Source organism: Leucopleurus acutus (genome assembly GCF_964270905.1).
Source record: "Leucopleurus acutus genome assembly, chromosome: 5".
Taxonomy (NCBI): Eukaryota; Metazoa; Chordata; class Mammalia; order Artiodactyla; family Delphinidae; genus Leucopleurus; species Leucopleurus acutus.
Window position 1 is genome coordinate 96,754,770 of NC_139147.1, and position 27,214 is coordinate 96,781,983.

At 42.6% G+C, this 27,214-nt stretch overlaps 1 protein-coding gene across 1 annotated transcript; it reads left to right on the top strand.

The window, feature by feature from the left end:
- Positions 1-1,195: 1,195 nt before the first annotated feature.
- On the top strand, positions 1,196-27,116 carry LRRC31 (leucine rich repeat containing 31; the record flags this gene model as incomplete). Its single annotated transcript, XM_082839356.1, is given in 10 exon segments — positions 1,196-1,379; positions 7,359-7,404; positions 7,406-7,500; positions 9,249-9,416; positions 12,102-12,266; positions 12,486-12,653; positions 13,430-13,598; positions 16,486-16,655; positions 21,599-21,766; positions 26,761-27,116. Coding segments are annotated over 10 exon segments (1,689 nt in total).
- Between the last annotated feature and the right edge of the window lie 98 nt (positions 27,117-27,214).

The following is a 27,214-nucleotide window of genomic DNA, read 5'->3' on the forward strand; positions in this document are numbered from 1 at the left end:
GAGGATCCCCTTGTGCAAAATGTTTCTTGAACCATTCTGGAACATTGTAAGACCTATTTTATAGGGAGGAAGCCATGAACATTGTAACTTTAAGAATACCTATTAGGCCCTAGCCTAAGGACAGAATCTAAAAAGTTCCATTTATAGTTTCATCCCTTTAAGTCTTGAACCCTCCCTTAAAATGTAAGCAAATCCCCGGAGGGATTCATAGATTGACCCTTCTGAATCTTGAGCCTCAAATCATACCAGAACTACCCCTAACCTCCATCCTCCATTCTTGCTCCAGGCAAACCAGAATTCACTCCTAGAGGCAACCCCAGGCTCCTTTAGATCTTCATACCTGGAAGTTTCTGAGCCTGATTTTTCTTCCTGGGACACTTCCCCCTCTCTCCTCTTTTTAGCTACCTCAGTTCTTCAAAACCCAGGCGATGCCACTCGTTGTTCAAAGGCTGTGCTCCAAGACAGGCTTGGTCCAACTGTGGGTTCCCTGACTACGTGGGTCTCTCCTCCCTGACAGCCCTTGCCCCAGTGTAACCATCCTTCCACCAGGTTAAGACTTCAGTGACATGAGCTGTGTCTTGTTTATTATTGAATCTCTTAGCATCGAGAACAGTGAGTTCTGTTTATGGAGTGAATTAATTCTTTACTGCCAATGTGTTTTTATGGGGTATGGGTGAAGGGCTGCAGTAGAGAAGGTGAGAATGCCACGAGAAAAAGAAACGGTAAGCCAAGAGATGCGACTGGGGTCCCTGGAAGCAGACTCCTCTGGCCCTTTGCAAAACTGTCGCCCAGACAGCTCAGAGGCATGCCAAGTGCTCTGACACTCTCTCTCCCGGAAGGTAACTTTAACTGACTGTTGAAATTTTAAAAGTATTGACACATTTAATGCACATGCCAAAGTGGTGTTTAATGAATTGTATCTGACAATAAAATAGGGCAAAGTTTAAAACTCAAATTTGCTTTGGATTTCTATCTGCTATCATCTGTTAGTTCCAGGACCCTGGGTTGCATCATTCTTATTTTTATGTTAAACACTACCAGCAAGAAAAACAGAAAGTAAGGGGGAAATAAAAACAGGTGTAGGGAAGTTAGGATTTCACACAGGCTGGACAGACTCTTGTTTTCTTCTGAAATCCTAGAAAACAGAAAACCACAGGAAGATGGCTTATTGAGAAAGACCCCCTTCAACTTGTCCATGAGTCAAACAGGGAACAAGAGTTCCTCAGATGGAGAAACTAAACCCCAGACTTTATTTGTCAACAAATGCATCAGGGCGTCAAAATTCAGGTCCCCCACAGCTGAAAACAGAAAAGAGAGCAATGACCTTAAAACAGCTGCTTTTCGACCCAGCGACGAGACACCGAAACCTAATATGATGAGTCTGTTCTAAACATTTATTTTGTTAAGTGCTTTAAATAATTTGCTCATTTTACTTTTTTGTTTTGGCCATGCCACACGGCTTGCGGGACCCCAACCAGGGATTGAACCCGGGCTCCCAGCAGCGGAAGCGTGGAGTCCTAACCACTGGACCGCCAGGGAATTCCCCTCACTTTCCTTTTAAATTATCAAAAGTAATATGTTGCTGAAAGGTTTAGAGAAAAATACCCTATTTCCTTTCATTCTAACACAAATGGTCATTTCTTCAAGATTCTTTTCAGCCTTTTATTCATATACATGCATTTATGGTCAACCAACAAGTCAAACACTGAGCATCTGTGCCAATCACTTTTATCAGAAGGACAGCCATGAAAAAGAGAACATTTGCCTACGTAAAGAACCAAAAGCAGATATAAGTTCAGCGTGATAAGTCATATGAAGACAAAGTAGGCTGAGGAGACAGAGAATGATGGGCTGGGGGTGCTATTTTAGATGTGGTTGGAAGGAAGGAGTCTCTGATTTGGTGGCATTTGAGCTGAGATCTGAAAGTCAGCCACGTAGAATGAATGAAGCCAGCTACACAGGTATTTGTGGGAGTAGTTTTCCAGGCAAAGGGATGCGTAAACGCAAAGGCCCAAGATGGGAGCGAGCCTGGAGTGCTTGAGAGCAAGCCAGGAGGCTAGGCATGCTGAAGCAGGATGAGAGATGGAGAGAGGATGAGTAGTAGACCAGACAGAGAGGTAGCTGGGGCCAAACGGACGTACTTTGTACGGTTATAAGAGCTTATAAAGCCCGCTTGATCTGACACGGAGCTGTGATCCTACTGAGACATATTATTATACTGCTCAGTTCTCATATTGTTACGTGATGTTCATATGCTAATTTTGACAGTGGCATAATATTCCATTACATGCCTATGCCAGAATTACTTAAGTTCCTTTTCTGCCCTTTAGTGAATATCTTTGGCTTCCCCTCTCCCCTATTTTCTGCTTTAGTCTGTTTCAGCTAATTAGCACACATTCCCAGAACAGAGATTACAAATACAAGGGTTATGAAAATATTGCTAAATCTCTCTCTAAAGTTATGTCACATACAATGCCGTCACTATATTATTAGATTAAATGTATTTTTAAAACACTTTAAACTTTTTACGCAAACATATACAAAAGAAGAGAGAACAGTATGAGTCCCCAAGACCACCTCCCTCTAACAATTACCAATCCATGGCCAATCTTGTTTCATTTAAACTTACCCTCATGTCCGTCAGATTATTTGCACCAAATACCAAAAATATCATTTTACCTGTAAGCAGATTGAATGCATTTTTGGAAGTAGAAAATTAAGAAGTCTACCTTTAAAAGAGGGCAGACAGAAAGTTGTTGATATTTGTTCTAAAGTATGATTTGGAGCTTCAGGAACATGGTTCATGGATACCCACAACCACGATTAAATTAACTGCGCAAGACCAGTCAGCTGGTTACCCCAGCTGGGCAACACCATGCATGGCTTCTCCATTTCCATTTCTCCCCAAGTCCAGTGGCCCCTGGAGTCATGTGAATTCTGTCCTCCGAACAGCTCTGGGACCTCGTTCCTTCTCTCCGCTGCTGTCCTGGCTTTCATCGTCTCTTGCCTGGACCACTGCCACAGCTTTCTCCCTGGTTCCTCTGCTCCTGGTCTTGCTCTGTGGCCAGCCTGTCCTCCACACTGCTACCGGGTGCTCTTTCTAAACCACAGATACTGTGGTGTCTCTCACCGGTTTAAAATCCTTCACTGAGTCTTTCCTGCCTTGAAGAGAAAGTCTATATTCGCAAGCATGGTCTTCAAGGTGTTTGTGATCAGTTGAATATCTCTTCACAACCTCTGCCTTCCCCCCAATCTTATGTTCATCCTCTACTCCTGACATTCTGACTGACTCTCTCCTGAACTGGCCACATTCCCCTGAAATGGGTACCTGTGCCTAGAAAGACCTTCCCTTGTGGCATCCTCCCTCTGCACCCCTCCCCCATTTATCCCTCTCTCATGTCCACCCACCTGGCTGACTTTCACTCACCCTTTAAGGTGCAATTTATCTACCACGTTCACCTGGAAGCTTCCCAAGACGCACCCACTGGACTTTGGACCCTCTGTGGCTTTCTTGTCTGCTCCATCAGACAGGTAGCTCCTTGGCAACAGGAACTTGTTACCTTGGTTCCCTGTACAGCATCACCCATGTTACAAACATGTAAAAATGTTTTATGAAAGCATCGGGATTCTTGGTTGTAAACAACGGAAACAAGCCCCTACAGGTTTAGCTTGGAAAGGAACCTAATGAGAAGATACTGCTTGGCTCACAGAATCACCTGGAGAAGCAAGAGCTCAGTTCAGCAGTAAAGCCGCCAGAAAAGGCCCCGAGTCACTCCATGGAGCTGCTTACGTGTGGTCACTTTGCACCCTCCATGGAGTGCCAGCCCTCCCTCCTCAGCCAACCTGTAGCAGCTCTGACTCGTCTGTTTTATATAATGAGGTATGACATAAGATATTTTTTGAAGGAAGGGGTTTATAGATTAAAAAAAAGAAATATATGGCCTGTAAGAAGATGTCCAGGGGCCTCATAAATTGGTACTCATATTTATACTTAGGTGGTTTGATAAAGATTTGTCATCTTGATTTATTTTGGTTATTGAGGAACTGTAAAACTAATATTCATTCATTCATTCAGTTATTTGCTCATTCAACAAATGTTTACAAAGTGCCTCTGATGTAAAAGGCATTGCAGAGTCCCATCTTCCTGGGAGGCCTCAGTAACTTTAAGTCACTATGCTCCTGAGAAATGAACCGGGCAGGAATTATAATTTCCATTTTATAGATGAGTAAACCAAGGCTCAGAGAAGTTAAGTGACTTGCTTACCTGATGGACCCACGAGTTGAACCAGGTTTTCCAGTTGTGCTGCCTTGGACTTGCCAATCATATAAATATTACAGAGTGCCCAAGTAGGCTGTGGTCTGAGAAGCGATTTCTGAATCTGTCAACTGGTTGGTTGGTGGACCGCACCCCACCAGCCTGCAAATCTTGTAGCTGCTCAGCCTTGAGACCAAAGAAAAAGCCTGGAGACAACAACAGAGACATCAAAGCTCATTGGTTAAGGGGCATCTTACACAAAGGTCCTGGAGCAACACTCCTTCCATGGATGGCCGGCAGCAGACAGGACATGGCAACAACCTCCACTACTTGGTGGAGAAGGAGGCTACCATTTATAGGGGGACTGATGTCAGGTGGGCTCATCGGTTACCACGGAAAGCAGGGGCAGGGGGCAGCACGGGGCAGGGGGCGAGCAGCAGGGGCAGGGGGCAAGCACGGCAGGCAGTTACTGATTAAGCCCTATAATTAAGAGGATTGGAGAGGCATGTGAGTGAAGCAGGGCCTGGTGGAACAGGGGATGGACAGAGAGCAAGAGAACAGCCATCTTGAATGACCTGACCATACGTAGGTCATTGGTGGTGACCCCTGAGAAACAATTTATTTGGCTAGGCCAGTGTGGCAACCAGAATGTAGAGGGTTAATTGGTAACTGTGGTGAAGAAGTGGGGTCAGCAAATACAAACCATTCTTTCCAAACATTTGACAGTAAAGGAAATGATTGACAGAACAGTGGTTTGAGGAGAAAACAAAGAAAAAGAAGGTTTGGTGAGGCTGGAACTTGAGCATGATTGTAGGTTGAGCCTATGGAGACAAAAAGCTAAAAAACAAAAGAGAGAGCAATAAGATACAATGCAGAGAAAATTTTTTTAAGAACAAAAGTTTTAAAAAGCACCTGCACATAATGGGCTTTGGAGTCGATTGCTCTGGGTTCAAATTCTGCCTCTGCTGCTTACTACTTAACAGTCTCTCTGAGTCTCAGTTTCCAAATCTATGAAATAGTGTAATTGTGGCTCTTTGCATTAAGTTTACACAAAATGCCCTGTACTCACATCCTCCATCCACAGCTCTCCTCACCCAAAATTAGGGTTGCCAGAAAAAATACACACAATTATTGGGACATACTTTTACTAAACAATGATTCCTTGTTTACCTGAAGTTTAAGTTTAATCGGACGTGCTATTTTCATTTTTCCTAAATCTGGCAACCCTACCCAAAACAAAATACCTTGTATCCAACGTACCATAATAAAAATTGAAGGCCAAAATGAAGAGGTAAATCGTAGGTGGATGATGCTACCTCCTACTGGTAGAATGTGGCAACACCAACTATCCCCACAAAGATGTACAGCCTGTAGGTGGTTTCCTTAAAAATAGCAAGCCACCAAGAAAACAAAACAAAACAAAGCAACAAAACAAAACAAAACAAAAATAGCAAGCTACCAGACACACTGTGGAGGAGAGGGGGAATTTTTATTATCCTGCTAATATTTTAGTCTAAATTTACTACTACTGTCATGCCATCATCTTTTCATTTCCACTGGTACTAATATATTTCTTTTTTGCTATGTGGTTGTAAACGTTTTGTCAGGGGTAGTAGAGTATTACTGCACATTCAGAATTTATGCTTTCCTATTGGATTCCAGTATACTCTTTGCATGTGTTTTAAACTGTGCATTTTCACTTGCAAAACCTCTTTAAAGTCACTGTCAATACATGCCTATTCATTTTTCCTTACAAAAGTATGATGTGTTTCACATGTGTCTTAAATGTTGACACATTCAGTAGGTAAAGCCCTGGTACATAGTAGGCACTCTATAAAATCATAGCTTTTTATTTTTATTTATTTAACTTTTAAAAATTGTAGTGATGGGCTTCCCGGGTGGCACAGTGGTTGAGAATCTGCCTGCTAATGCAGGGGACACGAGTTCAAGCCCTGGTCTGGGAAGATCCCACATGCCGTGGAGCAACTAGGCCCGTGAGCCACAACTACTGAGCCTGCGCGTCTGGAGCCTGTGCTCCGCAACAAGAGAGGCCATAACAGTGGGAGGCCTGCGCACCGCGATGAAGAGTGGCCCCTGCTTGCCACAACTAGAGAAAGCCCTCGCACAGAAATGAAGACCCAACACAGCCCAAAATAAATAAATAAATAAATAATTAATTATTAAAAAAAAAAGTAAATCCTATTTTAAAAAAAAAGTTGTAGTTATATCATGTAGTGTGGTATTATTACAGTGGAACTTGGTAAGGGTGCCACTTAAAAAGTCCCTAATAACGAGGACACATGAGGCTTTCTGAGTGTATTCTCTGGCAGGAGTTGAGAAAATACAAAAGCTCTCCCAGGGACTACTCCCTCCGGATGTGTCAATTGAGGGGTCTAGGAAATGAGCAGCGAGGGTTTCACTCGCTCTCTTTAGCCATCTGAGGCTCATCAGTGGTGACTGCAGTGCTTCCCCTTCCTCACCTGTCTCGTTAGGAGGCCAGTGCCTGGGCATACCCCCAGCATTACATTCACCAAAGATGTTTGTGCATCCTTCCAGCAGCGCTGTCTTAAACGCTGTAATAACAAGTTTACCTCTTTTTTTTTTTTTTTTGCGGTACGCGGGCCTCTCACTGTCGTGGCCTCTCCCGTTGCGGAGCACAGGCTCCGGACGCGCAGGCTCAGCAGCCATGGCTCACGGGCCCAGCCGCTCCGCGGCATGTGGGATCTTCCCGGACCGGGGCACGAACCTGTGTCCCCTGCATCGGCAGGCGGACTCTCAACCACTGCGCCACCAGGGAAGCCCAAGTTTACCTCTTTGTCCAGGAGCAAAGCTCCATCTACATGCAAGAAGCCCAGGTCAGGCCAGGAAAGAAAAGCCACTGAGTTCCTCAGGCTCCTTGGTAGGAAACGGGTCACTGGAGCGGCCAGTGTTGAGCACCGACCGCAGGAACAGAGGTCAGGTTTTGTCCCCTTCTGAGGTGAGGTTTCACAAGGGACCAGTTCAGGGTTGTTGTCCGTCTTCTCACTTGTCTTATGGTGATCATTATGCATCTTTAATACACTCTGTCATTCACAGCAAATTTTTCTTTATTTTTATAATACAGCTAAGACTATCACTTCAGAAATGGAATTAAGACCCAGGATGGAGGAAAAAACTCTTCCCGCCGAAGTTGGGCAAAAACCCTGTCGACAAGTGTCTAGATTTGAACAACTGTAGACTAACAACAGCGGATGTGAGGGAGCCAGGTCTGTATGGAGTTGACCTTGCGCAGAGGCACAGAGGGCCTCCGGGCTGGGATGAGCAGGGAAAGTGCTCGGTCCTCACTTGGTAGTGCTAGGTCTGCAGGGTGGCCCAGACAACTCAGGAAGCGCAGATGCAACGCTATTTTTTTTTTTTAAACAAGTTAATTGATTCTTCCTCAAACTTCAAAGATTTGAGCCGAGTTTAAGAGGGAGGTTTGTTTGTTTTTCCTGAGCAATTTTACTTCTCTACTGATTACCTCTAGCTCCCTGAAACACACCTGTTCCTGCATAGGATGTATACTCATCCATAAAACTGAGCCCTGCTCGGAATTTAAAGCGGCATCTCGTTGTTATCTGTGGAATGAAAACTATCACTACCAGCAATGATTGCTCACACCGTTTTACACAAAAGTGCAACAACTACTGTTTGTGACACTGTAGCAGGAGTTTGGTTGTGAAGAACCATCTTCCCAACACCACTGTCACCACCTTTTTTAAAAACTGTCTTTTTTCAGATACCTTAAATCAAATCTTGAATCAAATTAGGTGTGTCTGCCAACAGAGGTATCAAAAGAACTGCGTTTTGAGTGAGGGATCCTTGAGTATTTTAATTAAAATCCATGCCATTATATTTGAGACAGATCTCTTACGAGGGAGCTCTAACCATGCCTGTGATTCTCAAATGCCTATGTACATGTCAGAATCTCTTGCAGAACTTGTGGAAATGCAGGCACTTGAGTCCAACCCAAACCCACCGAATTGAAATCTTTGAGGGTGGGCCCCGGGAATCCTGTTTTTTTCCTTCTTAATGTGTTCAATAGTCTTTCATACTTTATCAAGTTAGGATCGTGGTGAACAAGATGAAGTTGCTATAGTGCTTTGAATGCTAGTAGAAAGAAAACATATTTTTTTGCCCCCTAAGCATGTTTTCAGAATTTCTTTGGAATGGTGGAAGGTCAGGAATTGCTATGTCTGTAACTCTAGAAGCTCACCATGCAGCATCTGACTCCTCACTATTTTAACATTCAAGACAGATGTTTAAAAGCAAGCAAGCAAAGACACTTCCACCCCCTGACTTTGGCATTTCCACTCTTAAGTCTTGTTGCTGCAGGAGATAAAGATGACCTTTGAGAATCTTGTTCACAGAGAGTAGCTTCAATTTTCGTGAGCAATGGAGGAGACTCAGAGAAGATTCTGGTCAGGGTTTGTGTGTCTAAACCTGCACATGTTGGCCCATGTAGGTATAACAGGAACTTTATAAAGTGGTGACACCCAGGTGATCAAGATAAGAAAGAAAAGGTAACGGGCACCCTCAGTCTCAGCGGTCCTGCCAACGGAGTATTCCCCAGACCTTCAGCCTGAGGGTCCAATAGGACAACAGGGTGACGGGCGTCAGGGGGGTTTGCGAAATAAAAGGACCCGTATACACATTACGGTGACAGTGGTAGTAACAGTCCTAGCAGTAGAATTACAATTTCCACTACAATAAAGGAGTTCTTATGAAATCTTATGGAAACACCACCGCATTTTCAGAGTGCAGTTATTTGGCAGAAATAGAAAACGTCCCAAGAAATAGGTAAAGTAAATGTCACAGTGTCTCCAGTTGTGCGGCTGAGAGATCCCTGCTTTGTGGAAAGTCAGCAAGTCCACCCTCCTTCTATCCGCTTACCAGAGCAACAGGCAGTGGATCCTATTGACTACAAATCACAAATTACACATGCAAATCTGTTTTTTCTTGTGTTCACTTCTACTTGCTTTGCTGCCTTCTCTCCCAGACTTGGAAGAACTGGATATTTCCTGGAATGATTTCATAGGCAGAACCCTGCATTTACCCATGCAGCAAATGCATCTTGTCAGCAAGTTACAAATCCTGAGGCTGGGTAGATGCAGACTTACTGCTGATGATGTTCGAGCACGGGGTATGATGAATGCTTCCCTTAAGAGATGGCTCCCCTGGAAGGATCTTTGCAACCCAAACCCTCAGGGGCGAATTATCTGGGTCACCACCCCCTCAAGTGCCCATGGACGAGGATGAGAGTGCTGCCTGTACATGATGTGATGCTGTGTTGAGCTCTTGTATACCTTCTAAGGAGCTGTGTAACCTGCACCTAGCATCGTGCTGAGCCCTGGGACAGAGAAGGGAACAGGCTGACCAAGCCTCTGTTCTCATGGAGTTTAAGTGGAGATAGTAACTGTAGAATTTGCTCACTTTGGGTCTGTTACCTCATCTGCAAATTAGAGGACTTGGGATAGATAATAATTAAGTTCTTTTCCAATTCCAAAATAGTATTTCTCTCTTCTGTTTTCCCATTCCCATTTTTAAAAAAACGATCAAAACAAGATTTTCCAATTAAAAGCAATGATTTAAATAGGACTAGAACCTCAATTAAGTTAGTTTATAGTATATCAAACATTGGATAACATAGAACATAAGATAAAATTTGTCATGCTATTAACCCAGCTGCTTTACTGGGTTATGAATGCTGGGTTATCTAGAATGCTTGCTGGTTTTAGATGCAATGAATACTTTTTCTGTCTTCTTTTTGTCTGAAGTTTCTTATTTCGATCATGTATTTTGATCATTTAAATCTCTGCAAAGATTTCTGTAAAAGCAACAAAATTTATGCCAATGTCTTCTCTCTAATCCTTCCCTAGAAAATAGGGGCCAGCCGATGTTTCCTGGTTCACCCTTCCTATAGCTAAGGAAAAACGTTATACATCTCAGAGCTGGCCAGATCCTTTCAAATCCTAGTCCCACTTCGAATTCTCTTTGTGACCATGGACAAAATACTTAACTTTCTGAGCCTCAGTTTTATTATCTCTGAAAAGGGGTGATATCCACCTCAAAAAAAATTATGGTGAGCATTAAATCATTTCTGTAAAGTACCTACTATGTGCTTGACACATTAGTAGGCGCTCAATAATTCTTTCTTTCCCTATTCCCTCATCCAAAATTACCTTTCTGTGGTTTTTCATGATCAATTTAGTCCCACTGGTTAGCAGCTGGTTATTGTGTACCAGGGTCTCAAATTTAACATACTGTTACTCAGGCATGAAAAGAAGTATAGATTATTTTCTATGACTAATCTAATCTTTTTCATGATCCACCATCCTTAAGAAACCAGGAAGTGGAATTTCTGCCCTGGGACCCACTCTCAACTCATCTGGTCCAGGAGAGAGTCTGCACCCTTGTCACTAATGTTTTGTGTCCTTTCCCCTCTCCCCAAGATTTTATCCTCTCTGGAAGGACTTCTGCATCCTCTCCACCAGGAGGGGCTATCTTATCATCCATACTCTGCTTAGCCTTAATGGCAGATGGAGTATAAGGAGAATGAATGGTTTACTGATAAGAAAACAGAAATCAGAGGCATTTCAACATTATTGCACCTGTTACAATTGCTTAGTGCAAGATTGTAAATGCCTAGGCCCTCCAGTACCATATGCACTGCAGACAATCATGTACTCTTTCTCCCTGATCCTGGGGGATGCCTCAGGGCAATACATATCCACGCCCCTTTGACTGGCCAGGGCATACAAAATGACACCTTTTTATCCCTGGCTTATGATATTATAACTCCTGGAGAATTTGCATTTTAACCTGAGGCTCCTGGACTCCAAAAACCTTAAACCATGAAATAAATAACCAGTGGCAGAAGTTCCAGCCCAGTAGTGGACGGTAGAAGAGAGGCTTCTGGACACAGTGGACCTTCCAACACTCTTAACTGGTGCTAAAATTGACTCCAGACATTGAGAAAGCACATTTGTCATGTGTGTGGCTCATCATCCTGTTCTGCCCCCAAAGCAGTGAAAATTATTCCTAAGGGCTGATCTCCCCACACTTCCCCTGTTCTCTCCCAGCTTCCACTCTGTAGCCCTCAGATGTTTCTTGTGTGAAATGGTATCAGAAATGTCAAGTTTCACCCCCCTCACTGTATCCTCCTCCACCCCAAGGTTGCATCACTGTTATGAGCTGCTAGTGCCTGATGCTCTCTTACTGGTTCCTCCCTGCAGTGGTTGGATCAGTTGTATGTGATATTCTTGATGTCAAAGTGAGCTTTTCCTCTGTGGTGGCCAGTGCCCTGCTTTGCTTCTACCAATCTTCCCCTGGCCAAAATATAAACAGTGGTTATGCTGGGGAATAGTATTATGGGTGATTTAAATCTTCTTCATGTTTTATTTTCTAAGTCTTTCACACTTCTACCGCTGGCCGAGCTTCTCAGCAATGCTGATCCCCGGAGAAGGTGGATGAGAGAAAGTAGATGGATTGGTAGAAATATTTACTACCATAAAAACAATTCGGTAAAACCACCCCTACTAACAGGTGGATTTTTTGTTTTTGTTTTTGTTTTTTTTACACAATGTTTGCTTACGAGCATGGCTTCAGAACTCTGGAGGGACTAGACTTGCTGTGCCTGTACCTGTAGAAGCTCACCGTGCTGGGAGTGGGCAAGAACTGGGTCCTTTTCTCCTCCCTGTTCCCTGGCATCTAACCAGTAGCTGGCCCGGCTTCAATACTCCGTAAACAATGGCTGTATTGATTTTGAAACGAATTCCCTGCTTTGCGGATTAGCGATCAACCTGATCTTTGGGCCATTTTGTAACAGGAGAAGCACTTAAAGCGCTGCCTGAACTTGAGTTGAATTTGTCCTGGAACAGTAAAGTGGGAGGAAACTTGCCTCTGATCCTCCGGACATTCCGAGAAGGGAGCAAGATACAAATGCCTGAGCTTGTGGACTACGCCCTCACGTCAGAAGATGGGGCGTTTGTGGGTAAGTGGAATTTGGAAGAGTCCTTCCCAGGAAAACCTGTGAAGGCACCCATGATTGGATAGCTTGGAAATCAACGTTGGCTGTGTTTTCTCTCACCCTGAATTGAAAGAGTGGTTCACTATATCCCAGGTCACATGAAGATGTACCTCCCTCCTGCCTGCCCCAACTTTCACACCCTGCATCTTTACCGAGTTGTCTTTTGGATTTCCTTCCTTCCAGGTCAGTTGCTACTTAGACTGCAAAACCTTGAAGTACTTGATCTTTCTATTAACAGAAACATCGGTGGCAGTCTCAACAGTATTGCTCAGGGATTAAAAAGTACCTTAACTCTGAAAGTCTTGAAGTTACATTCATGTGGGTTATCACAAAAGAGTGTCAAACTATTGGGTGAGTTAGGAATGGCTAAAGTTTGTATATAACTTTATATTATACGGAATTTTTAAGCTGTTAGGAAATACAACAAAACATAAACAGTGGTTATGTTGGGGAATAAGATTATGGGTGATTTAAATCTTCTTCATGTTTTATTGATTTTCTAAGTCTTTTACAGTGAGCATGTACTTTCATGATTACAAAAATAATCTTTTAAAACGACTGACTCTGAAAAGGCCAGGATATTTTAGGTCTGAGAGAGACACTGTGCAAAATAAGTGTGCTACTAAAGCTGTCCATTTTTCTCTTACTTTTGAAAATGCCAGCATTATTTTATGCTTAGTAGTAGGAAGGAATTGGTATTGATAAAAAGAACAGCTTCAGTGACATCTGTAGTTAAAATTGACTCTGCTATAGAGTATCCACATTAAAGAATGAAACGTGTATTTATCCCTTCAACTTCTAGAGCCTGTAAAATCCTTTTCCCTGGCAGCTTGAATAAGTCTAGAATGCCATGACAGCACCAATGCTCAAGGATAGCAGGGGAAGATTCATTAGTTGGAAGATTTTGATCAAAACCATTGATGATCAATGCAGATCACAGGGAGTGTGTATTTGAAGCCATTGTCAGGTCCGAAGGGGTAGATGGTACAAAGTGGACAGTTATGCCACTGTCTGGGCTTTTGTCAACATAGTCTACATATTGTCTCAGTCTCCCTTCTCCACACCTGCCCCCTCTCCTGCCGACCGCCTTGTAATATGTCAGAATGGGGTTCTGACCTTCTTTGTAGATGCTGCTTTTAGACACTTGTGTGAGCTGAGGACGCTAGACCTTTCCTGCAACAAGGAGATGAGTGGAGGGTTTGAAGACTCCCTGGGGCTGGCCATGCTCGAGCATCTGGAGGGGCTGGATCTTCACCAGTGCTCGCTGATGGCCGACGACACGATGTGGCTGAGTAGGTACTGCAGAGCCGAGGGAGGACTCTTGGAGCCTTGCCATGTGTTTGCAAACCTGGCAAATTTGAGATGTGCTGTTTATGAAGTTACCAGAAGGACCACATCATAAAAGTTTTGTGAAGGCCCCAATATAGTATTTGGCAAATATTAAGTGCCCAGTAATTGTTAGTGAATCTAAACTCCTCCTAGACACATCTGTAAAGGACAGATGTGGCACTTGAGGGAGAAAAGTTTTGAATGTATGTGGCTGTTTAGAAACGGATCTGTTACTGTTACAAAGTGTATGACAAATAGGGATGTAGAAGGAAAGCCAAAACGAAGGGTGTTGAGTCTTTCTCGCTAATCAAGTGAAGCCGAGGCACTTAGAAACAAATGAAGTTACAGAAAGTCAGTGGGACGGTGCATGACGGGTGTACGTTACAACTTCAGGTCACTACGCTTACTTTCCTACCACAGACATAGTCCTGTAACCTGTCATGTATAAGTGCAGTTTCCCCTAACAAACAGCTAGCGTACGCTTGAGATTAAGGGTTTTATTCCACCTACAGCCAAAATAAACCTTCAGAATGCATCAAGACTCTGACCGTGGCTTACCATCTAGACCTCTACTACCCTGGTCCAGCCCGCTGTCACCTCATGCCTAGATTATTACAAGAGTCCAGATGGTTCTCCTGCTCCTCTGTCACTCTGACTGCATTCTCTCTTCCTTCCCCGCATTGGCTACTCCAGCCACAGCATGTGTGCTGACGCTCGTGCACACCAGCCGTGCTCTGCTCTCCCTCCGTACTATGGGTTCCTCCTGCGTAGGGATGGTTTTTATTTTTATTTTTTTTTCAGTATCTCTCTGTTGCTCATGCACAGTGTCTGGCACATAGTTGGCAGCCAGTAAATGCTTGTTGAGAATGTGATTGATTGAATGAATCAATCAATAAAGGACGAGAAAAAGATTTTTTTGTTGTTGTTTTTAGTACAACTGGGGGAGAAAAACAAAATAGGTCTTTAGGTCTCATATTGATTTTTAGCCCTGCTAAGTTATTTCTTAGACTCTTATCCTTCAATTGGGGAAAATGAGAAGAGTTCAAGGCTTTCATGAAGATTTTAAAGTAGTAAACAGTCCCTTTTTGGGCTCCAGGTGGAGACTGTGAAGTGTCACCATCCTCTTTTCTTATGAATGTCCTACCTGTGGAGACACTCCTGAATTACCAATCCACCAGATTCCAAGTAATGAATTTCCCATGCTACAACTGAATAACGCGAACGTCCTGTCTCATCTTATTGCTCAGAGGAGGATTAAAGTGCTAGAGGATCTGAATTGTTAACGCTAGTACAACAGAGGGATTAGCCTCTCTTATCTAGATCTGCCACCAACATGGGTAAATGGCCCCAGAAAGGTAATGGTTATTTAATAACTGTAGTGAATTGCATTGTTCTCCTGCTTAAGTTTGAAAAGATGGAATTGAAAATACATCCTGTTTATACCTTATGATGTTAAAGAATTGAACATTCTTCTATCTGATCATTCTCGATAGCTCCAAAGGAATGGAATTACAGGTCATTTAGCCAACAACGTTTGATTGATCATCTAACTGTTCGAGGCACTGTTCTGTGGGCTGAGGGAAATTCACAGGCAGAAGCTTCAATCTGGTGGGGGCAGCAATAAACCAAATACGTGGTGAAGTACAAGGTGCTGGGGGCGTTAGAAGAGGGAGCCACCGCAGCAAGTACCTGCCCTTTTTTCCTTCCCTTCCCCTTCCTTTCTGCTGTCCTTTCGTCATTCCACTAACATTTGTGCCTCTGGTTTCCAGGCTCTGAGGCACACTCCGGGCATGAAGCAGCCCCTACACACAGAGCTCACCTTTGGGGAGGGAGGACAGAAGACAAACACATACACAAACAAATCACGTAACGGGGGTGCTGGGAGGAAAAGAAAATAGGGAGATGTAGTAATGACCAAAGGGTTACTGGGGGTTTGGTGGCCCTGGAAGATTCTGAGGAGGTGAGCCAGCCCCACAGAGATCCCAGGATACTGCATTTCCCACATTGGAAAGAACTATGGCAAAGGTCTAGAAGCAGGAAAAGCAGCAGAAAGATAGCGAAGCAGGGGAAACACCTGGCACAGCAAGGGCTTTCAGGGCCCCACTCCAGTGCTGCTAGCCACAGATATCTGTTCTGATTTCTTCATTTCATTGCCTTTCTAGTACTTCTGACTTATATTCTGAGAAAAGAATGATCATATCAAACATTAATTGAGCAGTTAGTGTGTGCCAGGCACTGTACCAGGCACTTTACCTATACCAAGTCGTTTTATCTTCCCATTGCCTCTGTGAAGTAGTAGTGTTATTCTTATTGAGAAAACTGAGGTTCAGAGAAGTTAAGTAACTTGTCTGAAACCACACAGTTCTTCAGTAGCAAGTCCAGGATTAGAATCACCAGTTCTGTCTCCAAAGTCTTTGCTCTTAACTTCTAGCCTTGAGAGAGGCTTGGAGAAGAGCCCAAGCTGCATACTGGGAAGAATGGCTGGTGTGTATGTATGTGGTGTGTAATTGTGCGTAAGGCAGGGCAGGGGTCAGACAGGGAAGAGCTGTGCTTGCTGATCAAGAAGACTGTGGGGGCTTCCCTGGTGGCGCAGTGGTTGAGAGTCCGCCTGCCGATGCAGGGGACACGGGTTCGTGCCCCGGTCCGGGAAGATCCCACATGCCGCGGAGCGGCTGGGCCCATGAGCCATGGCCGCTGAGCCTGCGCGTCCGGAGCCTGTGCTCCGCAACGGGAGAGGCCACAACAGTGAGAGGCCCGCGTACAGCAAAAAAAAAAAAAAAAGACTGTGGGACCCAAACACCCAGAAGACCCTTTGTGAGATGCTGCCTAAAACATGTCACTGTTGATGTTTTAGTAGCCCAGGTATCCCTTTTCTCTCGAGTTTTCAAGAATTGGACTTATCTGCCAACAGAAAGATGGGCAGCTCTTCTGAAAACCTACTCAGCAGGCTCCGATTTTTACCAGCACTGAAGCCATTGTTAATCAACAACTGTGCTTTGGAAAGTGAGACTTTTACTGCCCTGGGTAAGAGCATTCCCCAAATCCCTGCAGGCACTGGTACCATAACATCTGAGAGGGGAGGCCTCTCTTTGCCTACAAATGAATGCTCAGCTGTAGGCAACGTAAAGTATTAATTTGTCTTTCTTTCAGGAAATATGCTCTCTTGAAACTGACTTTCAAAGCCACATGAATGATTTCTAGCATTGTAAATTTAAAATTTAAAGTGTACACAGTTGGCCCTTTGTAACCATGGGTTCCAAATCCGTGGATTCGACTGACAGCAAATCAAAAATATTTGGAAAAAAATGTCCGGAAAGTTCCAAAAAGCAAAACTTGAATTTGTCTCATTCAGGCAACAATTTACACAGATAGCATTTACATTGTAATAGGTATTATAAGTAATCTAGAGTTGATTTAAAGTATATGGGAGGATGTGCATAGGCTATACGCAAATACTGTGCCATTTTATATAAGGGACCTGAGCTTCCATGGATTTTGGTGTCTGCAGGGTGTCCTGGAAACAATGCCCCTGTGGATACGGAGGGATGGCTGTATAACCAACTCTGAAGGCTCACATTCCTGGTAACTTGTACAGTATAATTTGGAATTGCTGGAAAGGGAGGCGTTTACTAGTGTGTGAGCCTTGCTGGCTGCCTAGCACCTAGTCCCAACAGGGTTTGTTGTCCTCTGTCAGGAATCTTGGCGTGCCTGAAGACCATGGATACAGCCTGGCCTACATCAGGGATTTACTAAATCTGACATTTCTGCCTATGCTAGGGCAAGGGCACTGTCAGCGAGCAGAGGGAGACATTTTGAGGCAAAGGGACTTTACCCAATTTTCCCAAATATACCACCCAGGCATCCAACACTTTAAGCACATGGTGCCAGGGGTCCTCAACCACATCCAGCTTCAGTGATTCACTGGAGGGACTCACAGATCTCACCGCTGAGATTTATTACAACAAAGGGATACAAAGCAAAATCAGCAAAGGGAAACATGCATGGGGCAGAGTCCAGAGGAAACCAGGCCCAAGCTTGCAAGATTCCTTTCGCAGCAGAGTAACAAGGATGCACTCCGTTCCTGCAGCACGTTGTGACGTCATGGTCTGAAATGTTTCCTGGGAAGGCTCTCCTGAACCTTCAAGTCCAGGGTTTTTAGTGGGACTTGGTCATGCAGGCACCCTCTACGAAGCACATACCAAAATTCCAGACTCACAGAAGGAAAGCTAGCGTTCAGCATAAATCATCTTATTTGTACGCAAACAGTGTAGGCACGACGAACCACACTTATAAGTTAGGGAATGGTGACGACACTTCCAAGTTCCCAGATGTCAGCCAAGGGCCAACCTTGCCAGCAGGACTTTGTAGGGATAGTGGTCTCAGGCCTGCTAGGTTAACTCTGTTTTGTACACATGCGCAAGACTAGTGTGGTTGGATTCTGGTGCTTCCTGGGTAAGAGTGAAAACAGAGCCCTTCTCTCTGGCCTTCCCTCGAGGGTTATGTTTGTTGACACTCCCTTAAAAATGAATTGTCCTATGGACACAAGAGGGCTATTATTAATGAAAAAGAGGCATTCTATTAATAAAAAATAACAAGTAGTTATTTATTAATATCTGTTAATAAAAATAAGTACATATAATTTATCCCGAATTCTAAGAACTCTCTATTTAAGGTATTCTTGCTCTCCTTTTCATCCCAAGTATTCTGTTCGACCCACAGGGTCTTGGTCCTTGCCATGTACTGCTCCCAGCCCTCCCCCAGCACTGCTCATCTCATTGGCCACGTGTCTGGATGGGGAAAAGTGGCAGGATATGTACGTCTCTTAACCTGAGGTCCACGGCTCCTCCCTTAAGAGAGTCAGTCTATAGTTATGCCTGGGCAGGGGGCTGTGAACTCCCTAAAACTGATTCCAATTCTTTTGTTGGTGGGGAATGTATGGTACATTTTTCTGGCTCTAAAGCACCTGGGATCAGACATCTGAAAGCAAATCCTGGCTCTAGCTCTCATGACCTGAGGTACTTAACAACTCTGTGCTTCAGTTTCCTTGTCTGTAAATGGAATAATAGGATCATATCTCATAGGGTTGTAAGAATTAAACAGGTTATTACATGTGAAATTCTTGGAAATGTGCCTGGCTCATAGTAAATGCTCAATATATGCTAGTTGTGAATATTATTATGGGGAGAGAGTCTATAAATTTTACTTAAAAAGTAAATTTTGGGACTTCCCTGGCGGTCCAGTGGTTAAGACTTCACACTTCCACTGCAGGGGTGCAGGTTCCATCCCTGGTCAGGGAACTGAGATCCCACATACCACACGGTGTGGGGGAAAAAAAAAAGTAAATTTTATTGTAAAAGCCAGCAGTTGCCTGGAGAACTTCTGGCAAAATCCAGATTCCTTCATGTGATCCAACAGGCCCCCTGGCGGCTCTCCCCCTTGCTCCCCGAACCCAGCCTCAGTTGGCTTCTTTCTGTTCCTTCATATCACCGAGCTCTCTCCTGCATCTGACCTTCCTGTCCTCTAGAATTCCCTACCCCCCAGTCTTTCCTGGGGAGCTCTGATTGCAGGTCTCAGTGTAAATGTCCCCTTTTAAGACAGCCTCTCTCTGAATTAGAAGTCCCTGTATCTTGCTTATAGCCTTTATCAGTATTTATAATTATGTATTTACTTGTGTGGTTTTTTAATGTTGATACTTCTCCCAGATTGTTACCCTCTTGAGGGCAGGGATTGTGTTTATTCTTCACTGCATCCTTCAAAGCACGTTTTCGGTATTAGTTAAGTAAGTCAGTAAGTAGATAGGCAGGTTAGTAGATAGACAGACAGACAGACAGACAAATTTCTCAAAGGGGGCTATAATCCCCAAAATGGCTAGGTAAACACACACACACACACACACACACACACACACACACATTCCACTGCTCAGACTAATGTTGTTAGGAAAATTCCACAAAAGATAAATTTGGGGACAACATGAGATTTCATAAATATACTTCCTAGATGGAAAATGTTGAATATTTTTAAATAAAATTTTGTTTTTAAGTTTGTGTCTTCTGCCATCAGAAGGCACAACTCTTTTCAATTATAGCTACACAATCAATGGATCATAATCAAGTAGATATTACACAAAATTACATCATCTGACATAAATCTTTAGACAGTCCCTGACTTACAGCGGTTTGACTTCACACTTTTCGACTTCAAGGTTGTGTAAAAGCAATACACCAGTAGAAACCATACTTAGAATTTTGAATTTTGATCTTCTCCCAGCCTAGTAATATATACGTGGTGCAATACTCATGCCATCACGAGGGTAAACTTAACAATCACTCTACCCAGACAACCACTCTGTTTCTCACTTTCAGTATGGTATTCAATAAATTACATGAGATATTCAACATTTTAGTATAAAATAGGCTTTGTGTTAGATGACTTTGCCCAACCATGGGCTAATATAAATGTTCTGAGCATGTTTAAGTAGGCTAGGCAAAGTTATGATGATCGGAAGGTTAGGTGTATTAAATTCATTTTTTACTTAAGATATTTTCAACTTATTGGGACGTAACCCCACTATAAGTCGAGGGATACCTGTTTAATTCAATTTGAATTAAGAAGTAAATCAACAATAAAAAAAAGAAGTAAATCAAGTAAATACATATTTCTCTGCATCACTTTGAGAAAATAAAGTTCAGTTTCTTATTGATACGTCTCTGTACCATAGGAGTGGGAGGGTGCTCTTGTTAGATATTATAAAAAGAATATATATCTACCCTTCAAACGGATATTAGTTTTTAGAAAGAAGGAAGAATAGTTTAAAATGTAATTAGTGGCTATACCTCGTGGATAAGTTGCTCTGGTTAATTTTTGTTTTTGTTTTTTTTTTTGCGGTACGCGGGCCTCTCACTGTTGTGGCCTCTCCCATTGCAGAGCACAGGCTCCGGACGCGCAGGCTCAACGGCCACAGCTCACGGGCCCAGCTGCTCCGCGGCACACGGGATCTTCCCGGACCGGGGCACGAACCCGTGTCCCCTGCATTGGCAGGCAGACTCTCAACCACTGCGCCACCAGGGAAGCTCTCTGGTTAATTTTAATGTTAGGGGAAACCGAGAACTAAGCAGAAAATCTTTGAATTTCCTTTAAAAATCTTTCCAATATACACTATTTCCCTTCTTTGTCTCTGTTAACTGCAGTTAAGTAAACACAAATACATTTTGGTGTTTCAGAGTTCTAGGGAGGTTTGGCCTTGTCTCTGAATTTCAACAGCAACCAGGACATGTAAAACCAGGACACACTCTGGAAATCGTGACTAACTGTGAAAACTGTTCGTCTCTTTCTCCCTCTTAAATGTGAAGTGAAGGAAAGAAATCCCAGTCAATAGTGAATTCCATTTAATCAAGTTTTTAAAATTTTTATTTATTTATTGGCTGCGTTGGGTCTTCATTGCTGCATGTGGGCTTTCTCTAGTTGCAGTAAGCTGGGGCTACTCTTAGTTGCAGTACGCAGGCTTCTCATTGCGGTGGTTTCTCTTGTTGCGGAGCATGGGCTCTAGTCGCACACGCTTCAGTAGTTGTGGCACGGGGGCTCAGTAGTTGTGGCTCGCGGGCTCTGGAGCACAGGCTCAGTAGTTGTGGTGCACGGGCTTAGGTGCTCTGCAGCATGTGGGATCTTCCTTGACCAGGGCTTGAACCCTTGTCCCCTGCATTGGCAGACAGATTCTTAACCACTGCACCACCAGGGAAGTCCCCATTTAATCAGGTTTTACTTTTCTAAAGTTTCCAACATTTCTCCCCAATAAAAATAGACAACATAAATTGAGGCCATGAATTTCAGGCAGGAGAAACGGTCTCTACAACTGTCTTAACCTCACTGAAAGAAATATGTTGCCCTAGCCTAGGTTCCTCAAATTCAAGGCTTATGGCCTCTAAGGAAACCTAAATTATTGCTATTCTTATCACTGTCAATTTCAGCTGAAGCCTGCGTTCACCTCCCTGCTCTGGAAATAGTCAACCTTTCTTGGAATAAGTGTGTTGGCAGCACCCTAAAGCTGCTCCTGGAAACGCTGAAGCTTTCAACGTCCCTTCAGGTGCTGAGGCTGAGCAGCTGTTCCCTGGTGACAGAGGACGTGGCTCTTCTGGGTTTTACCTACTGGTTCCATCCAAAGCAGTCCTGGCACTCAGAGCCCCGCGTGCCTGCTCTGGCAGTCCAGGACAAGGGAAGTGGAGAAGGCAGCGAGGCCTGGAGCTAAGCCCTCTGCGCATCTTCCCTGCTCCCTGACACCTGCTTAGGAGAGAGCTTGTTAAAACAGATAAGGGCAATTCTGAAACCAAAAAGACAGTGGAGCGTGTTTCATAAAAGGAGATGGAGGAATTTCCCTGGCGGTTCAGTGGTTAGGACTCCACACTTTCACTCCCGGGGGCGAGGGTTCGACCCCTGGTTGGGGAACTAAAATCCCACAAGCCATGAGGTGCGGCCAAACATTAAAAAAAAAAAAGAAGAAAAAAAAAAAGAAGATAGACATAGATATGGTGGTGGAAGAAGGAGGATTACCTGATGTAGAATAGAAAGTTGGAACACTGGATGTGGATGGGTGAGGCTCCTTGTCCTTGAGAGGTGTGTGCATGTGTGGATTTTGTTTACGCCTGTACCCACCTTGGCTCAGCTGGGTGCAGTTTTCTGTGTTCACCTACTGTTTCCTGTGGATAAATTATGCATAAGCAAACAAGAAATTTGTGTTATGTTCACACTGTTCTCTGATATTTCAATCTAGTTGGAACAAATATGTGTTTTCAAAGCAAGTGTTATGGCCAAACACTGTAATTAGAAGATGTGGACAAATCATTGTGATTTTATTTTGCATTTCCCTAATGACGGTGAGCATGTTTTTATGTGTTTATGTGTTTATCTGTGTTTATCTGTAAACTGCATATATGCCTTGGTGAAGTATCTGTTCTAATCTTTTGCCTACTTTAAAACACTGGATAGTTTGTTTTCCTCTTAATGAGAGTTCTTTAGATTTTCTGGATACAAGTCTTTTATCAGATCTATAGCTTGCAAATATTTTCTCTCAGTCTGTAACTTGTCTTCTCAACCCCTTAACAGTATCTTTTGCACAGCACGACTTTCAGTGTTTTGTTTTGTTTTTTAATATTTATTTATTTGGCTGTGCCGGGTTTTAGTTGTAGCACGCGGGACCTTTGTTGCAGCGTGAGGGAGCTTTTAGTGTGGCATGCGGGATCTAGTTCCCTGACCAGGGATCAAACCTGGCCCGCTGCATTGGGAGTGCGGAGTCTTAACCACTGGACCACCAGGGAAGTCCCAAGACTTTCAGTTTTGATAAAGATCTATTTATCTATTTGCTAATTTGATGGATAGAGCTTTCTGTGTTGCATCTTAGAACTTTTTGCAAAACCCAAGTTCTCAGGGATTTTTCCTAGATCTTCTTCTAAAAGGTTTACATTTATATTTTACATTTTGACTTATTATCCATTTTGAATATTCTTGTACAAGGCATGAGATATGGGCTGAAAATAGTTTTGCATACGACAGCTCAATTATTCAAGCACCATTAATTGAAAAGACTCATTGAATTGCCTTGGCATTTTTGTCAGAAATCAATTGGCCAGTTTGTGAGGGTCTATTTTTGGTCTGTTCTGTTCCATTGGTCTATGCATCTATTCTTTTACTGATACCATACTGTCTTGATTACTAAAGCTTTATAGTAAGCCTTGAAATCAGGTAGCATGGGCATTCTGACTTTGTTCTTCTTTTTCAAAATCATTTTGGTTATTCTAGTTTCTTGACACTACTATATAAATTTTAGCATCAGCTAGTCAATATCTACAAAAAATCCCTCTGGAATTTTGATTGGGATTGCATTGAATCTATAGGTAAATTCAGGGAGAAATGACATTTAACTATATTGAGCACTCCTATCCATGAACACAGTATATCTCTCTTTTTATTTAGGTCCTCTTTGATTTATTGCATTGGTGTTTTGTAGTTTCTACCATGCAGATCCTGCATATACTTTGTTAAATTTATATCTAAGTATTTAATTTTTTGGTGCTATTATAAGTGGTACTGGTTTCTAAATTTTGATTCCCAATTGGTCATTGCTAGTATATAGAAATACAATTGATTTTCATATATTGACATTTTATACTGAGACCTTGTTAAACTCATCTATTAGTTCTATGAGATTTTTGGTAGCTGCTGTAGGATTTTCTACGTAGGCAATCATGTCATCTATAATTAGAGTCAGCTTTATTTCATCCTGTCCAGTCTCTATACCTTTTATTACTTTTTCTTGGTTATTTAACTGGTTAGGATTTCCAGTAGGTGTTGAATGAGGTGAGAGCAGACATCCCTGCCTTGTTCTCGATATTGGGGGGAAAGCACTCAGTCTTTCCCATTAAGTATAATGTTAGCTATAGGTTTTTGTTTGTGTTTTGCAGATGTGCCCTTTATCAGGTAAAGGAATCCTAACCTGGCAAGATTTCTTATAATGAATTGAAGATGTTTTGTTGAGGATGTTTGTGGCTATGTTCACGAGAGGTAATTGCCTACTAGTTTTTTTGTAATATCTTTGTCTGGTTTTGGTATCAGGGTAATAATGACCTCAGAAAATGAGTTGGCAAGTGTTCCTGCCTCTTCTATTTCCTGGAAAGATTTTGTAGACTTGGTATTATTTTTTCATTAACTTGAAACTTTATAGAATTGACCACTGAACCTGTCTAAACTTGGAGTTTTCTTTGTGAGGAGTTTTAAATTACAAATTCAGTTTAAAAAATAGATATAGCACCATTCAGGTTATCTTTTTCTTCTTGAGTTTTGGTACTTTGTGTCTTCCAAGGAATTGGCCCATTTTACTTAGGTTGAATTTATGGAAATAAAGTTGTTTTCTTATAATCCTGTTAATGTCTCCTAATCATTTTGACTACTTCTGTGACCTCCTTCCTCTATCAACCACCTGCTGGAGAAAATTCTCTGCTTTTAAAGGGCTCCTGTGAGTAGGTTAACCTCGCTTGGGTCTGCGTTTCTTAAACTCAGGTGTGCCATGTAATATAACCCAATCATGGGAACCCATCATATACACAGTCCTAGGAATTAAGGTGGAAATCTTGGGGTCACCTTAGAATTCTGATTACCACAAGAGGTTTATCAATATTACCAATCTTCTCAAAGAATAAGCCTTTGGTTTGGTTTGTTTTCCTGACCTGGACACCATTAAACATATTTAAATTATTTCATTTAAAGTTATTAAAATTTGCTTCTTCAATTTTTTATTTTTTTGGTCTGCATCATATTTTATTAATCATAGCTCTGGCCATTATATATTGTTCCTTAATTTTTACTACCAGGTTTTCTTCCTCAGGTCAAATTTATACTTTTACATTTTGTCAAGGGTATTTTTTGTTCTTTCAATTTTTAGTCAATGATAAGTATTGCTGTGTGTGGCTTTAAGCATTGCCACTTAACTGTTTTGATTATTTCTAATAGAAACTTTAAGAATTTGTTAATCCCTAGTAGTTTGTGTTTTATTCTTTTGTAAATAACAGCATTGTTTTTTTTCATATAGTAAGCTACAAAAATAGTATTTTCATGACCTATGATACTATTACCCAGATTTTAAAAAATATAACGCATATAAAATACTAAAATATAATAAATAGAGTACTCACATCATTGGAAAATTCAGATAGTATAGGAAAGGTAAAACAATGTCTGAGATTTGCTTTAAAATACTAAAAAACAAACAAACAAAAATTAGGGGAAGGGGACTGGATGAGCCAAGATCAGTGTAATGAAAATAGCGTTGAAGCTGATTGATGGGAACATGGGAGTTCTCACTCCTATTCCATCTACTTTTTATATGTTTGAAAATGTCTGTAATAGAAAATTTTCTAAAGGGAAAAAGCATGCACATTATCTTTAACACTTAGCTAGGTCTTGAGAACATGGTGGGTAATGTTCTGAGACAGAAAGATTGGAAGGGACACAATCAACATGAACACCTAGGGACCAAATGCAGCTGTTGAGTGTCCTGACTGGGATGATGAAAATGATGGGGATGGAGCATCCCACTTGGTGTGGAAGCCATGATGTGTGAGGAATGATTGAAGGACCAGGGCGTGTTTAAGCCTATAGGGGGGACATTTGAGGGGACCTGACTGTTGTCCAACACTGCATGGTTGGCACGAGGAAGGAGCTGAGGTTCCCAGCAGGCTGAGGTGGGCAGTGGGGAAAGTCAGATAGGGCCTAGAGGCATGACTTCCTCCTGCTGAGAGTTGCTTCCCTCTGTTGGGGCAACCTGAAGAGGGACTTCAGGCCCTCTGTTGGGCTGGTCCCCAGTAGAGAAGCTGTGATAGGGATTTCTCTCTGATCATGGATCAGGTTGAATGAGGAGCCCTCCAAGGTCCCTTCCAACTCTGAGATTCTACACATCTCATCTCTGTAATCCATTCCTGTTTTTGGCTGAAAAGGGAAGCATGTCCTGTCTGCTTTGGCTGTCTCTCCTAGCTCCTTTTCTTAGCTTCATCATTAACTGTTATTTATTGAGAGCCATTATGGGTAGTACTGTGATATGTGCTATTCAAAGGAAAACTTGATCCATGTATTAAAGTCTCTAATTGACCCATGAATTAGAAATTATCCAAGCATATTTTGCCCATGGAAAGTGCTCAATTAAATAACTGTTGAAGGAAGAATGAATAAGCAATGAATAGTTAAACAGCATTAAACAGCAAGAAAACTATTCAGAAATGGTCCTGAGTTAAAGCCAGTGAGCCATCACCCTTCTCCTTTAATTAGAGAAAGTCTGCAGTAAGAGTTGGGACTCCAGTGGAGCAGAGAGCAGGAACTCGACAAAAAAGACACTCTTTGGAATGGGATTTGGAAAGAGAAAGAAAAATCCATTTTCAAGCTGTACATGAAATGCAGAGAGGAAATTTGTTACTAGAGTAATTTCAGATGCCCTGAATAAAACTGCTAGCTAATAACATTTCATTACTAAGTATCAGTCTTGTCATTACGAATCCTGGAGCTACCGTGTTGTGTTATTGGAAGTGGGAAATGGTCACACTAGAAGGTATCCTTGGCTTTTAGCATTTAGAGTGATTTTGTTTTTCAGCATCGGTAATCCAGACAGGTCACCTGGCCAGGCTGCAGAAGCTGGACCTGAGCTATAATGACAGCATCTGTGATGCAGAATGGACCATCTTCTGCCAAAACCTGTGGCTCCTCAAAGAGTTAACTGAGCTGGATATTAGCCTTCAGCCATCAGCTTTTCAGGAGCGTGGACAATGGTTTAGACACTTGTTGTGTGCCGTGACCAAACTTCCTGAGATCACCGAGATAGGAATGAAGAGGTGGGTCCTCCCAGCCTCACAAGAGGAAGAACTAGAAGGCTTTGACCAAGATCACAAAAGCAGCATTCACTTTGACCATGGTGGGTTTCAGGAAGCTGACTTCTCAAGGCTCAACTAAGCTACACACCATCCTAAGGGGGAGGAAAAGAACAAGAGTGAATCCCGGTGAAATCAAGGAGTACCAGCTTCTGGGCTGTTTGGTGGGATTTACAGTAC